General features: G+C 35.0%; 1 protein-coding gene across 1 annotated transcript; it reads left to right on the forward strand.

The window, feature by feature from the left end:
• Positions 1-7,019: 7,019 nt before the first annotated feature.
• Positions 7,020-13,611, forward strand: LOC111709822 (ATP synthase subunit alpha, mitochondrial). The gene is made up of 10 exons (XM_023483738.1): positions 7,020-7,123; positions 8,423-8,536; positions 9,022-9,171; positions 9,665-10,510; positions 10,758-10,845; positions 11,099-11,175; positions 11,459-11,562; positions 11,785-11,848; positions 12,351-12,447; positions 13,259-13,611. The coding sequence occupies exons 1-10, from the start codon at positions 7,115-7,117 to the stop codon at positions 13,366-13,368; spliced, it is 1,659 nt and encodes a 552-aa protein (XP_023339506.1). The 5' UTR covers positions 7,020-7,114; the 3' UTR covers positions 13,369-13,611.
• The last annotated feature ends 2,577 nt before the right edge of the window (positions 13,612-16,188 follow it).

The following is a 16,188-nucleotide window of genomic DNA, read 5'->3' on the forward strand; positions in this document are numbered from 1 at the left end:
AAGTGTAATTTCAAGTGACCCTTCATGCAAAGATGGCAATGCCCAATTTACAACGATGTCATTAAAAACTTTTTCTGATCTAGAAAGAATTTATTATCCATGATTTGGTTTCTTTAAACTGTTTATTTTAATTTGCGGTTTCTCAGCGAAAGTAACTTGCACATTCCTTGCTTTCAAAAAGCAATGGAGAAAATTATAGTAATGAATACTTTTCTAGTCAGAAAAAAAAAACAATTATTTTCTCCACATTTTTGCTCAAATAAATGTTCCAAATCCAAGGGGACTGTTGTGAACTTGTGAATCGTGCAATAAAATCTTTGCTTGGAGAGTCACTTGAAATTACGCTTATGCAGTCTCTTATGCAAGGATTAAATGAAAGGAAAGTTATTTCAGAGGTGTACGCATCTTTTGTACTGAACACAAGACGGATGTCGAAGCCTAACATGGGATCCATCTTTCACATAAATAATCAATGAAATATTCTGGTCATAGGAAACTATTATGTGAATTATCAAAATTATCAAATTCAATGCTTTTAACCTCCTCGGATACTAAACGAACACTGAGGCATCTATTCTTGTTTACAAATTCCGCCCAGAGAGAACATGGTTTCAATATGTATGCAGAGTGTACGCAACTGCAATTAACTTTCCTTGCATTACATTCTTGCTCTCATGAAAATAAAAAAACGGTCAAAAGTTCTTTGATAGCTTTCAAATAGCAATATATGTTTTTCAGAGCTAATTGTATATTTTTCAGAACTAATTATATATTTTCCAGAACTAATTGTATATTTTCCAGAACTAATTGTATATTTTCCAGAACTAATTGTATATTTTCCAGAACTAATTGTACATTATCCAGAACTAATTTTATATTTTCCAGAACTAATTGTATATTTTCCAGAACTAATTGTATATTTTCCAGAACTAATTGTATATTTTCCAGAACTAATTATATATTTTCCAGAACTAATTGTATATTTTCAGAACTAATTGTACATTATCCAGAACTAATTGTTTATTTTCCAGAACTAATTATATATTTTCCAGAACTAATTGTACATTATCCAGAACTAATTGTATATTGTTATAGAACTAAATGTATATTTTCCAGAACTAATTGTATATTTTCCAGAACTAATTGTTTATTTATAGGTAATCTCAACCACCTCAATTTGTAATCACCGTAAATATTTTCTGAGATTTTAATTTAAGGCATTTTTAACACAATTTTCGACTTCTATCGGGGTTTCATGGCATCTGTATTGAACTAAATTTTCAATTTGTTTTCAGATTGGTTTGGTCAACAAAAACTGAAAAACAAGGCATGTTTATTTTAGGAGAATCTTAGATCCTATTTGCTTATTTAATGACTGCATTTCATGATTTGAGGTAAGATACTATAAAAGGTCGGGCTGCCTATTTACTAAAAATTAACTCATCCAGCCCAAAGTAATATCTATCTTCATTTAAAAGATATATTCAAAAAACCTTTCAAGTGTTTAGATTTTTGTTTTTCGAGTTCAAAATCTAGAACAAAACTAATAACATGCATAGAATAAACAATAATTAGAAAAATCAGTCTCATTGCGCCCACTAGTGAAAATGAAGTAGTAAGTTCACTAATTATTTCTAGCGCTAGATTGCTAATTGAGGAGAGCTTGTGGGCAAAGGTTCAAAACTGAGGAGCACCTACCAATAAAGAAAGCTTTAAGAATTTTGTATAACCATATCACCATAGGGCAATTAACAAAAGTCAATATGGTTTTATTTCTAAGAAATAAGCAATTTCTTGTTACCCTTTTTTTGCCTGATTACCAATTGAGGTAGTGGAAATTACAAATTGAGGAGCATGCATACCGAAAAGCACGTTTGGGTGGCGGTTTTTACAAATTGAGGACTTCTGCATACCCCCCTTCCCCCAGTAATTTTTTTCTTAGTAAGATAGATTCTGTTTCCGAATGTATCAAAGAGACCGCAAAAAAAAGACAGTTGTGTTGAATCGTTTAAAATCAAAAGTTTTAACATCGGGATTAAGCGTTGTAGATTAGCGCTTTCTTAAAATTTTGAACCTCAGAGACAAAGCTACAAACAATATAAAACAATATAATCCTGGTTGACCAAATACCTGCAATGCTTAGCATTATATTTGTAAACAGAAGAGCTATTTGCCATTTGTCTAACATTTTAGTTCAAATCTTTGAAAAATCCAAAATGTTGAGAAAATCTAAAACAAACTAAGGAATGTATAAGGGTGTATATATAACATATGCATATGATTAAAATTATATCATAAACTTGTCTATCACAAGTTTGCACTGATTCTCAAGTGAAATAAATAGAATGAAATAAAAGTGATTACTTCCGATTGATAAGAGATAGATACGCCACAATTGCAATACTTCTTAACCTAACATTCGCCAATGGCGTACAGGGGGGGGGGGCAAGGGGGCATTGCCCCACCATAGACCTTTATCTTACCATTGCATACCTATTAAGCTTGATTGCTTTGAGTTATTCATTAAAAAAATAAGTTTTCCTGATTAAAACTCAAGATGGGCCCAATTGATTCAGCCATTTTTAAGTTTATTGAATGCAAATAAACAAAAAAACAGACAGATTTATATTAGACTAGCTAAAGTGCTTGGCGTTGCCCATGGAATTTGATGCTTTGGAACCTATGTTAACCCCGGGGTTCTACAAACAAAACACAGGTTTTCAACGAGATTAGCATGATGGAGAACTGGTTGATAATTCACATGGTTAATTCACAGCCCCTCCTTGTGTTATACTCGTGGTAAATCTACTTTTCACAATCTTGAAGATTCCTCCTGTGTACAGCACGGGTAAGAAACGTGGAAACATTCTTTGAAAATTCCCGTCGTTTTTTCACATGATGTATACACGTAGCAAAATAAACCAGTGCAAGATCTTGCATATTCCTATCGTATTAAACATAAGTAATGCAATGCCAGAATTTTTAGATTTTAATTCTTGTAATTAACCCATGTAAGATATAACATGTAAGATATATGAGATAATTCAAGTTCAATTCTTGTCGTTTTTTCACATGTTGTGCTCGTAGCAAAGATACTAGTGCAAGATCTTGCATATTCCCAACGTGTTAATCATCAGTAATAATGTGATGTCAGAATATCTAGATTTTAATTCTTGTAAATATCCGGCGTAAAATATATAAGATATCACGAGAAGAACTTCATGTTCCATTTTTAATAAAGTTGCAAAATCACAACACTTGATGTCTCTCCACACCTTTTAGAAACTAAAAGTTTTTTGTAATAAAATGAAATTCTTTAATCGACATGAGCAAAGTATAGAAAAGTTTCATATTGAATTTTTGTATTGTATTTCTCAACTTAACCCCTTTTTGGAATATCCATCTTTTAGATATATAAAGGAAAGAACATTCATGTAATTATGAACACATTAACATAGTTGAACATTACTAAAACTTGAAGTATCACTTTGTGATAATAATAGTTTAAAGTTTACTGTTCAAGATGTTCATTGTGAAAGATGTAAACTAAAATGTTTAATTTCTAAACATTTTGTAATGATTATATACTTTTACGCAGTATTTTTTATAATATATTTATCAGAAATCAATTATGTGTCTCCCCCCCCCCTTTCCCAGGTTTTTATAAAAATGTAATTTAAATACAGTTAAACCCTAAATCAGCCATACATCATAAGAATTTATCAACCATCGTCTTAACAATTTTTCAATGGGTTTAATACCATTTTACGTAAATCTCAGTATTTGTGAAAATAAATAAATAGCTTTGAATATGCGGGAACAGTTTTAAAGAGCTCCATATAATCATTTAATTAAAAAAACTAAATATTTGCAACATTCCATTATTAGAAAGTGAAGAATACGACATTTGATGAATTCTTTTGACGTATGGTTTATTTAGGATTTATCTGTAGATGGGAGAAAAAAAATGTTCTCATGTAAAAATCCCGTATTCATCTTGTGAAAGAAACTAAAGTTTTCCCTGTGTAAAAACTTGGTCCTAGACCCATGATCAAATCGTCGACATTCACACCTCGACAAAACGTGAATTATCACGGAATATTCACGGTTCACTCGTGTGAAATACACCAAATAATATTGTGTTCTTCATGGGATAGATTTTATAAAAATAATGATTTTGAGAGAAGAAGTGGCACCGCAGTCAAAAAAGTTTTTTAATCTATTCTTAAAAATCAAAAAAGGCTAATTTTTACAAAAGGGGGGGGGGACGTTTCCCCAATTTTTCATGGGATGGGGAAGTCCCCTCTTTCCCCCTCCATAAGCCGCCTCTAAGAACTTTATATATATGATGTAAATAATCATGCATGCATGTGCATTAATTACTATTTTCAAGAAAAATAAATCCTTGAAATTGTCATATCTAATGAGTTTTTGGTATCTTAAGAATAGATTCAACTTTCTTTTCATTCCCCCCTCCCCCTCAGAGGCGCGACTTGGGGGGCTAGGGGGGTTCAGCCCCCTCCCCGGATCTATTAAATGTGTACATTTAACCTACAAAAAAGGGTAACTATAATATTATATGGCTTTCTCTAACTCACAGAGCATCCCATATCATATTGGATTATATCCAAGAGTATAATGCCAGTATTTTGGCACATCTTGTATTTTTTGCAAGACAATTTTTCTAATAGACGTATACATTTTTATAGACTTTCTGATTATGTCCCTTAAATCTCAATTTAGACTATGAACAATCTAATAAGATGCAGGACGAGGGAGGGGTGCAGATGCGCCATGAGCCCCGTAAAAATGACCTACATGTCTCCATGGACAGATTTTCAGAATGACCTCCAGGCCCCTACTACTTGCTAGTTGCTACGTCTCCAAGACTCCACTGTTCTGTCTTAACGCCCCACATTTTGGTCTCCAATAAAAAATATTTGGTTTTCACATCCACTAAAAACCTTTTTTTTTGAAAAATCTCAACATAATAAAATAGTTTATAATGATATATTAATGATGTGTATGAAAAAGTCCATTTTAATTGAGATTAAAGGTTCTATTTTTGTTTCACAAATTTCACAAACTTCTTAAATTGTGAAGAACGATTGCAGTTTAATCTATAAAGATGACAAAGTTTTTTACATAAGTCTCATGTATGAATCAAATTCAACAACGGCAATTCAAAAACACAGTAGATTTTGTGAAATCCTTGAATTTGTGCATTTATTGTATGCTTTGAAAACATTATAAAGAACTATTTTTTAAAAAGTTAAAAAAAATTTTTAATATTAACTAAATATCTATAAAATGCTATACTAACAGAACAGGAGGGTCATGTCCCATACTTAAGTTTAACATACTATTAAATTGGGCTGAAAAATTATAAAATCTGGGGAATTAGGGCCTTGGAAAATAAAAATTGAAACATGAGGGGTGGGGGTGCAAAAACTTGTATACTATAAGACAAACCCTCATTAGTTTGTATTATTATGATTAAATTTGATATGCTACTGATTTTATAGAGTTAAAATAATCTTCAAAACATGAAGTCTTCAAAGATATTAAAGTTGCTTATAAAGGTCGTCTTTTTTGCATACCAACTTACAGTAAACTATTTACAAAAATACAACTTAATCAATTAAATGAATTGATATTTTAAATTTGTTGATTGAACAATTCTTTAAACCATCACGGAGTCTACTCTGAAGAGCATGGCTAAGACATGGAAAGATAAGCTTTAAAAAAAAACAGCAAGTACAGGATGTCCCAAAAAACATGGGAATTCAGTTACGAATTGGATATCGTCTTTGTTATGAATTAGCATTGTAATACCTAATTTCAAAAGCCATAATAGTATTATGTCCTCCAGAGTTTATTTCATGAAAAGGGTAAAAAGACTGTAAAGATGTGTCTATAATGTCTCCGTAAGATGAACAGTGAAGACGGACAAGTTTACTCTGTTTATATACTGCAAATTTCTTGTTTTACCAAGTACAACCCTATGCAGTCAAAACATAAACAAACAAAATGTGAACATAGTAGACGAAACTCTTACAGTTTACCTTTCTTAGTAGGTATCACTTCATCAACGAATTATTTAAAAAGACGATATCGAATTCGTCACTGAATTCAAATGTTTATTGGGACACCCTGTATCAAAATGGCATGGAGGCTCGGAGAGTGCGAGAGGCACGGCGACGGTTTCAGGGGGTCTGGAATTCTTTATGCAAATCTGGAGGCTTGGAGGTCATTTTTCCGGGGCTCATGGCGCCTTTGCACCCCCTCCCGATAACGTGGGACACCCTGTATAATTTACTCTAATTAAAGAGTAATCGGTGGCATGGTGCGGTGGGGAGGGGGGGGGGTAGAAGGAATGAGTATAGTCAACTCTCCCTCCCCCTTCCCCTACTGTACAATGTATAAGTTGTCGAATATATATGTAATTTCATGGAGGAGTGTGCAAAAAAGGTTTTCTGAATTTCTGTCTGCTTTTAATCTGTTTTTTACACCCTTATTCCTTCCTGTCTACTTTCCCTTTCAATCGCAGGGATAATTATATTTCAAATAATATGCAGTTTCGAAAATATTACTTTAAAAGTTTTCATGTTCAGAGGTCAACGACTTTTATTTTTTCAAATCTGAAATTGTTAAATTCAATTCTCGTATTTATTTTCGACGAAACTTAATGTGCGTGATATTAAGTCATAATCTCTAGAGCGACATTTTGTGACGACCATTTGCTTTGCCGGCTGTCTGCCAAAAAAAATTTGGGAAATTAGAAAAATCTTTCCTTTAAATCTATGAAACCCGCATCAGCTGATCCAAAATAGCCATCTTTGGATCCGGGAAACAAATTTAACGTTATAAACAAAACAAAATAAACATTATTAAACAATTACTTTTCATTTAATCTAATTGAATTGTCAGTTTATAAAAGTTTCTTTGAAATTCCGGAAAATATTTTTTTCTTAATATGTCCGAATTAAAAATAGGTTTTCCAGGGCCCACAACAAGCAGAATCTTTCCTTAGGTCTAGCTATGGCAGAAAGCTCAAGCCAACTTCCTCTCTCACTCTCAGCCATTTTCCCACTAGTCGTAGACAGAAGTTAAGATGGCCCAGGTGACTAAATTTTACATAAACAGAAGTTTAAACCCATGTTTTCCATAGACAACGTGTAAATATTCAAGATAATAACGCTATTATCTTCTAGAAGCCTTATTTTCATAAAAATGGGAAATTTTCTGCTATCAACGGACATTTTATCTCCCTCACTATCGTCATCAAATTTCTAACACAAGATATGATTAAATCTGTTAGAGGGCCTTTTTGATTGGAAAATGTACCATTTGAGAAGTAAATAAACCAATACGGGGTATTTCCCAGGAAAAGGTGTTTGGACCCCCTCCCCTTATTTTCTAAATTGTACATAAGTCTCATATTTAAAACAAAGTTAAAGTTGATCATATGACCGCAGTGTCCTAATCTTACCTTAAATATATACTAACTTTGTTAAAAATTTTGAAACTGAAGGTCTCCTGGCCGCAGCGCTCGGCCCAGAAGTTGTCTCAACCTTACCTAACCCTGAAATAATTAAAATTGTATAGTTTTTTGTCGAGTAAAGTTGTAATCTAGGTCATGTACAAAATTGATAAGAGCTCATACATCGCTCTGTAGGACAAACCCCTAATATGTCCTAATAGTCTGAAGTACAGAGCGTCCCATACATCAGATCTCCAAGCTTGAACGCCAAAACACGCGCATACAATACTCGAAAAATGGCATTTTCTGCTAGAAAACTTTTTAAGAAACCTTTTACATTTATAAAAATGATTCATTGTTTTTAGATTTTGATTTAGATTCTGATTAAGTTCCTTAAATCACAATTTGGTATATTCCTAGTATACGATTTTTGGACCCCCCCCGGGCCCCCCCCCCTCCTATCAATTTTGTACATGGGTCTGACAGGAAGTGTCTTAACTTATCCTAACCATTGGCCGCAGCGCTCGGCCCCCTAGCCTGTCCTAGCCGCAGCGCTCGGCCCAGAAAGTGTCTTAACTAACCTAACCCGTGGCCGCAGCGCTCGGTCCCCTAGCCCGTCCTAGCCGCAGCGCTCGGCCCAGAAAGTGTCTTAACTAACCTAACCCGTGGCCGCAGCGCTCGGTCCCCTAGCCCGTCCTAGCCGCAGCGCTCGGCCCAGAAATTTTCTTAACCTAACCTAACCCTAAATAACAAAAAAATAAATAATAATAAATTTGCTGAAAATTAAATGGTCATGTACTAAATTGATAGGAGGGGGGGGGGGGTCCAAAAATCGTTTACTAGGACCGAGCCCACAATTTTGAGATAGTCGATCTAATATGATGTGGGACACTCTGTAGGTCAAACTTTTTTTTAAGAGTTCATGTTCTCTAATTTTAGGTTTCTGCACGTATGGCCGCATTGGCCCGCCAAGGCCCCAAAGCTGCTCAGCTGAGCAAGCAGTCCGCTGCTCTCAGCGTTGCTTCCAGGAAGCTCTCAACATCTTCTCAGCAGGTTAGGCATTATAACGATTAAAAGGGTCTGTTAAGTTAAATCTTTAAAAATCCATGTCCAATTCACAATGGTACTTACATGATCACTCATTTGAAAAATGTCATGGTTGACCCCGTCGGCTAAAAACCCAACATATTTCTCATTCGAAGTCTTAGAGCCCATTCTTTCCCTTAAGACGTGTAAACAAAGCATTTTCCTAAAGACGTACTTTGGGGACGATAGTTTGGCCACTAGATGTCTCACGCTAAAATCTTAGATCGATAAATTATTTGTACGCAAACTTTTGGAGATTTTAGCTGATCGACCATTGTAAGGTAAAAAAAATAACGAGCTATTTTTCGTCATATCCAGTTTGCTAAAAACGATTCATACTTTTTCAATTTTCTTATTAGTTCCGAAAATCGTAATTAGAGCCATAAATGATCCTAAATGATGTGACACTCTGTAGTAAAACGTATTAGATAATTAATTACAAAATTATTTAGTGTGCCGCCAAGGCCTCCTCTGGCGAGATCTCCTCCATCCTGGAGGACAGAATTCTCGGAGCTGCCCCCGCCGCTAACCTCGAGGAGACTGGTCGTGTCCTCAGTATTGGAGACGGTATTGCTCGTGTCTATGGACTCAAGAACATCCAGGTAAGACGAGTCGGTCTAGGGCGTTTTCCCCAGGGGTAACATTTTCATGAACACCCCCTCTCCTCTCTTAGTACTGAAAACAAGGTTTTCAACACAAGTTTTTTATTGCTAAAGTGAGGTGAATATATTACTTTTGGGAGACGTAAATACATTTTGGAGGGAAAGTATCAATAAAAATGTCAGGAGGGTGGGGGCGGGGGAATTTTTAATAAAAATAAATGTCCCTGTACGTAAAGTTTATTTAACATTACTGTACTGAGATTGATTTAAAATTGTGTCCATTTTATAATCCGTAACTTTCTTATCTGAGTCGGCAGATGTATTAATGCGCTTTATTTTCTGTAATTGTGTGGAATGCGCACACACACACACACACCCCTCCCCCCACACCCTCTCCTTACACTTAAGAAATTGCATTACGGTTTTCCTGGCTTTTATAACGATTGTTTTTGTATCTTATATCAATAAAAATAATGAAAATTTGATATTGTAGGCCGAGGAGATGGTGGAGTTCAGCTCTGGACTCAAGGGTATGGCTCTCAACTTGGAGCCCGACAATGTCGGTGTTGTCGTCTTCGGTAACGACAAGCTCATCAAGGAAGGCGATGTCGTCAAGCGTACCGGAGCTATTGTCGACGTTCCCGTCGGTTACGAGCTTCTCGGTCGTGTCGTCGACGCTCTGGGAACACCCATCGACGGCAAGGGTCCCCTTGGAACCAAGGATAAGTTCAGGGTTGGACTTAAGGCCCCCGGTATCATCCCCAGGCAGTCCGTCAAGGAGCCTATGCAGACCGGTATCAAGGCTGTCGATTCCCTTGTCCCCATTGGTCGTGGACAGCGTGAGTTGATCATTGGTGACAGACAGACCGGTAAAACCGCTGTCGCCATCGACACCATCATCAACCAGAAGAGGTTCAACGAAGCTGACGACAACAAGAAGAAGCTTTTCTGCATTTACGTCGCCGTCGGACAGAAGAGATCCACCGTCGCCCAGATTGTCAAGCGTCTTACTGACGCTGACGCCATGAAGTACACCATTGTCGTCTCTGCCACAGCCTCTGACGCCGCTCCCCTGCAATACCTCGCCCCCTACTCTGGCTGCGCCATGGGAGAATTCTTCAGGGACAACGGCATGCACGCCGTCATCATCTTTGACGATCTTTCCAAGCAGGCTGTTGCTTACCGTCAGATGTCTCTCCTGCTCCGTCGTCCCCCTGGCCGTGAGGCTTACCCCGGAGACGTTTTCTATCTTCACTCCCGTCTTCTGGAGAGAGCAGCTAAGATGTCCGACGCAATGGGCGGTGGATCTCTGACAGCCCTTCCCATCATTGAGACCCAGGTTTTTAATTAGTTAAATTATTTTTATTATGAGACTTAAGTTTGTTTTTTTAACCTGGGGGCGGGGGTCAATTCAAATTGAAGTTGCTTATATATCCTTCTTTTTTCTCCTCCCCTTTTAATGTTTGTGTCAATCACTAATTTAACCTTGAATCCCCCTCCCCTCATAATTTTCCTAAAGAGTGAGTAAAAAATATTTTCAAGAAAAGTTGGTTAAAATTTAAGTTTTAACATTTGTTCTATACCAGGCTGGTGATGTGTCTGCATATATCCCAACCAACGTTATTTCCATCACTGATGGACAAATCTTCTTGGAGACAGAGCTTTTCTACAAAGGTGAGCAAAAGCGGTCATAACAGGGAAAGTTGTGAAAGAAAAATACGAAAACAAGGTTATATTTAAAATATTCCTTTTATGTTTATACATGAATAACTGATTTTTGGGAATTTAGGAATTATTGCAAAATGGTAATTAATAAATGTTGAAGCAAAAGGAAAAGTTAATTAACTTTCAAAATCTTTAGATAAGGATAAGAATGTTCGAAAAAATTAATCAGTTCTTATTTGAAAACTAAATTTTGTGTGTCTAGGTATCAGACCCGCCATTAACGTCGGTCTGTCTGTATCCAGAGTAGGATCTGCTGCCCAGACCAAATCCATGAAGCAGGTCAATTTTATTCAAATTTTTTGTTATATCGTTTTCTTTTCCAGTACTGATTTTCAAACTACTACACATAAACTTAGAGCTGAGTCCAAATTTTATGTATAGCAAGATGTAGCTCAACGTCGTCGTAGTTTAACCACAACTGTATTTAAGTGGTTTAACTTGGTACAGAGTCCAAACTACTTTAACTAAATAATTTTGTAACTTTGAAGAAGGGGGTCGGGGGGAGAACAGGATTGATAGTTTAAGTATAAAAGCAATAAATTTATTTTGATGGTTTGTTTAGGTGTCTGGTTCCATGAAGCTTGAGTTGGCCCAGTACAGAGAGGTTGCTGCTTTCGCTCAGTTTGGTTCCGATCTTGATGCTGCTACCCAGCAGCTCCTTAACAGGTAGGAAGCTCCCTTCGACCTGGTGGTAGGGGGAGGGGGGGGGGTCATGAAACCTTTTGCAGATTAACTTCTTATATTTCTTTGTCGATTTTCAGTTTTATGAAGTATTTAAATACCTAAAATTATTTTGCACTAAACTAGAAATGTCAGCTGACTCTAAAACTAGTTTCTATTCATGTGTTTTAAAACGATTAATATTGCTTTATCAGTGATAATATTTAGAGGTGTGAGGCTGACTGAACTGCTGAAGCAAGGACAGTATGTACCCATGCCTATTGAAGACCAGGTACAGAAAATAAAGTTATGAATGGTTTCCCTTCAAAAATGAGACTGAAGAGATCATCTGAAAACTCTTAAAATATGACAACCTCAAGGTTAATTGTATTTAGTAAATAAAAAATAAACAGGTTTACAGTTGCAGTGAATTTGGAATATAAGAAACTGTATTAATTCCTTGCAGTCGTCTCTTGAAGTCTCATCCTTGTGGGAAACAACTTTTAGTAGAAAAACTGTTCAAGGATTATTAAAATTAAATTAAAAAAATTCGATCGAAAATTTTCGGGAGCGAGTATTGTTATAACAATGCTGGAATTATTTTCTTCTTGGATGATAAAACTAGTTTTCCCAGAAAAGTTATTTTGTTCCGAGATGAGTTTAATGTCTGCGATAAAATAAATCTTAAATTGTTTTCGGGCAGAAATTATAGAGGAAAATATATTTCATTATTCCTTTAAGCACTTGTTTCATTCAATAAAAGAGTCGTCCTTTTAATAGAAATAATTGTTAAGGTTGCCGTTATCTACTGTGGAGTCCGTGGATTCCTTGACAAACTTGACCCCGCCAGGATTACCGAGTTCGAGAAAGCTTTCCTCGAGCACATCAGAGGTAATCAATCTCTATTCTCACCTGGAGGAAACAATCCCTTTTTTACCTGAATTGCAAGATATTCTTTTCTTACCTTGAATTATACAATCTTTCTCAGTTAACAATCCTCTTAAAAGCATTATCTCTTTTCGGAAAAGATGTAAAATCCCTTCTAGTCTCGAGTATAGAATTTATGATCTAGCCTAAAGTAAACAATCCTTTTTCTAATTAAGTATACAATCCCTGATCTATCCTTAGTATCAGTGCTTATGATCCATTTAATTTTGATACCGATTCGGAACCTGGATCCGCACTGGAAAAAATGAATCCGAATCCAACATTTTTTTAAGATTTACTGAATTTTTTTAACGAAAATAATTTTCAAATTTTTTTGTTTTTTTTTTCGCTTCTTTTTATCCTAAAACTTGATGAATCATTCAGAAATGAGGAAATTTTTAATAATTTTTTTTTTTTCATAAGTTCTGATTTGGATTTTAGGAGTAAAAAGTTTTTAAGCAGTTTTAGGTTGATATTTTACCCCTTAGATCCGAATCCAGGAAGCCAAAATCTTGCGGATCCAAAGGATCCCGATCCTAAGCACTACTTTGTATAAATCTCTTTTCTAACCTTAAGTATACAATCCCTTTATCACGCTTTCTTTCAATTTTTCTTTTGGTATCCTTCAATTGTGTCTGTTAATTCTCTGTGTTGCAGTATTTAATAATTTAGTTATCCCTGTCTTAATAATGTTGACTGCTCGTAGTAAAACTGACAAGAAGAAAAATCAAATTTAAAAGTATTATTATATTTTTTAAATCATTATTATTTTCAGCCTCCCAGAAGGATCTTCTGGCCACCATTGCTAAGGACGGACACCTGAGTGAGACCACAGACAAGGCCCTCCACAAGGTCGTCGTTGACTTCATGGCCTCATTCGTCTAAACCCACTCCTTTACCTCACGGGGACTAGACCGGGACCTCGAGACCTGCAAGGGAGTCGGGGACCCGGACCTAGTCACCTTCCTTCAATATAGACTTTAATTAGCACTTGCGTGAGATCTAGCGAGTGTCTTCAGGATTATAAAGAGTTGAATCTTTGTTAATTTAAATATTATATACGAGCTGACTTATGATGTATTGTGATCCTATTTCTGGAATAAAGGAATTGGAAATAGTCTCTTTTTATTTTTGTGTTTTACAAATAGAGACGAGAAATGATACTTTGTTGGTTTTTATTTTATCATGTTTTCTGCAGATATCTAGTGCTTTTAAGGACTTGTTATTTCAAGGGATCTTTTTCCGATTCACAACAGTATCCTTAGAATAGGCTTGATGTAAAGGACTTTGTTTTTATACCTTTTTTATTTAAGAAATCTTAATATGCACTTGAAAATTGCTGAAAATGAATTGGATTCTGATCCACAATGCTTCGGCTTCCTTGATCCAAAAGGCAAAATAGTATAGAAGTAATCCTGCAACAAAAATCTGTTTGCTCTCAAAACGCTAATCTGGGACACGGAGCAATTAATAAAACGGCATCCCTGTATGTTGCAAAATAAAATTGAGCCAAGAAGGAAAGAATAAAACAAAAGTGAAGGTACTTGGCGTTTACACCCACCAAAAGTCTTTTTTCGAAAATGATCAAAAAGATTTGAAAGTCGTAAAACCATTTTTATTAAAGTCTACTTTAATTGAGATCTAGACTTCTATTGTTGTCTACCTAAATTTTAAGAAAATTGAAAAAATCGTTGCACGAAAATCTTTAAATTTGTTAATCTATATAATGCTCTACTAATTCTACGTTTTGTATGTTCCTGTAAATTTCATTCACATGAGTCTGAATAATTATTGCTATAATGTGGATCATTTATATATTCATGATTCCCAGCTTCTGTAATCTTTCCTTCTTTGCCAAATATTTGAATAATCCAACAAAAAATTGAATTTATCACAGATGACTTAATTCAACCCCAGGATTACAATTTTTATAGGGTTTTTATTAATCTACATGTACAGTCTCACCCTGAAATTTTATCTTTATTTTCCTTGCGATCATTTTCCAGAAATAGAAGGACTTCAAAGCGATCTCCAAATTACATTTTCTTCGGCAAGTTTTTAAATATTCATGTTTTTGTTTCTTAAAACTATTTATTGTCTTTTGCGGTTGCTTCACGACTTTAACATTTCATGCTTAAAAGTAGGGTTGAAATTTTCTTAGAACGAAATTCCCGAAATTTTTGACGTAAGATAAATTAAACAAATGGCAGAATTTATTTACACATTTTGATGTAGATGCTAAATATATACCAAACCTTTATATATCTTCACATAATCTTGCGTTTTCCAAAATTCAGCCAACAAAAGTAATTGCGATCTGATCCGTTACCTAACATCTGCAGGGGATGGACATAAATAAATATTTTTATTTCGATGTTAGGTATTTTTAGTTCACTCGATCAGAGGCCATCTTTTCTTTATGTTTTATTCCCAGAAATGGAAATATTAAATGAATTTTAGAGTATAATGAAACGTATCCCAAAAATGTTGAAATACAAATCAGTTTGTGACCAATTTTTTTGTTTCTCCTTAGGATCAAAAGTAAGTTTACAATATATATACCCCCTGATGTTTTCTTTATAAGGATTTTTGGTTGATCTCAATTAATTCTATTGTTTGAGGTAGAAAATAAGCAAAAGAATATCTTGAAGCTGTGCTGTAGCCTGTACAGCGGAGGCTCACTCCACAGCAAATCTGAGAGGCTCGTGTATGTATGGTCGAGGCTCATGGCGGCCGGGGGTTCTCTCTAGGGCTGGGCACATTCAACTGTTTCTAGCAGGCTTGTTAACGTTTAGATTCAAATGTTAAAAAAGAACAATTTTAGGTAGCCGTCAATTTTAATGGTAAGAGCGGAACATTTGTTTCGTTTACGGTATTTACCGTTTTTTTTAATGACTGTTGGGTAATGATCTCAATTTTATTAAGAAAGTTAACGTAAAATTTTCAAAAATAATAAACGGCTTCAGTCGATAATGGTTAAAAAATTGTGAACAGTGCAGCCGTTAACGGTCTTTTGTAGTATTAACGGCGTTAACGGTTTGTGAAATAGTTAAGGGTACGTTGTAGTTGAACTATATTTTCCTTTACTGCTGACTGAGTAGTACCTTCCAAATCAACTATATTCATCCTATTCTGAGGAGAACCCAGAATCTTTCAAGGCTGGACAAACTCAAAATTGTCTATTTCAAAATTCAAAAGTTAACTCGATCTATTCTCTCTCAGCATTTAAGGTTGTGAACACAGAAGACGACATTAAAAACATCAAAACATGAAGAAAACAAATTTTCTTTGCAAGTTTAATTAAATTTTAAGCAGAGAAAAGAAATTCATCATTTAAAACAAAAACCGTTCCGATATCGTTTTCAACAGTCCATATAGCTCTTAGGGAAGCCCATAGTAACACAAGAAACCCGATTGCGCGAATTTACCTGAATTTCTAATAAACATATTGATTGAAAACACATATCCTTATCTAAAGGATATAAAGATAAAAGTGTATAGATAGGCTAATACTAGCTAGGTGTTATTGAGAAAGATAGTTAAATCGATAGAGGAGGATGGATAGATATATAGATAAATAGATTGATAGATGGATAAATAGACAGATAGATAGATATATAGATAGAAAGATGGACAGATAGATAAATAGATATATAGATAGATAGATCGATAGATAGAAAGATAGATAGATAAATAGATTGATAT

The sequence above is a fragment of the Eurytemora carolleeae genome, unplaced genomic scaffold (genome assembly GCF_000591075.1).
Source record: "Eurytemora carolleeae unplaced genomic scaffold, Eaff_2.0 scaffold695, whole genome shotgun sequence".
NCBI lineage: Eukaryota > Metazoa > Arthropoda > Copepoda > Calanoida > Temoridae > Eurytemora > Eurytemora carolleeae.

Excerpts from the sequence above, each read along its gene's own strand:
- LOC111709822 (XM_023483738.1), top strand. Across the intron at positions 8,537-9,021 it reads TCTCAACATCTTCTCAGCAG|TGTGCCGCCAAGGCCTCCTC; the intron begins GTTAGGCATTAT and ends AAAATTATTTAG. Across the intron at positions 10,511-10,757 it reads TTCCCATCATTGAGACCCAG|GCTGGTGATGTGTCTGCATA; the intron begins GTTTTTAATTAG and ends GTTCTATACCAG.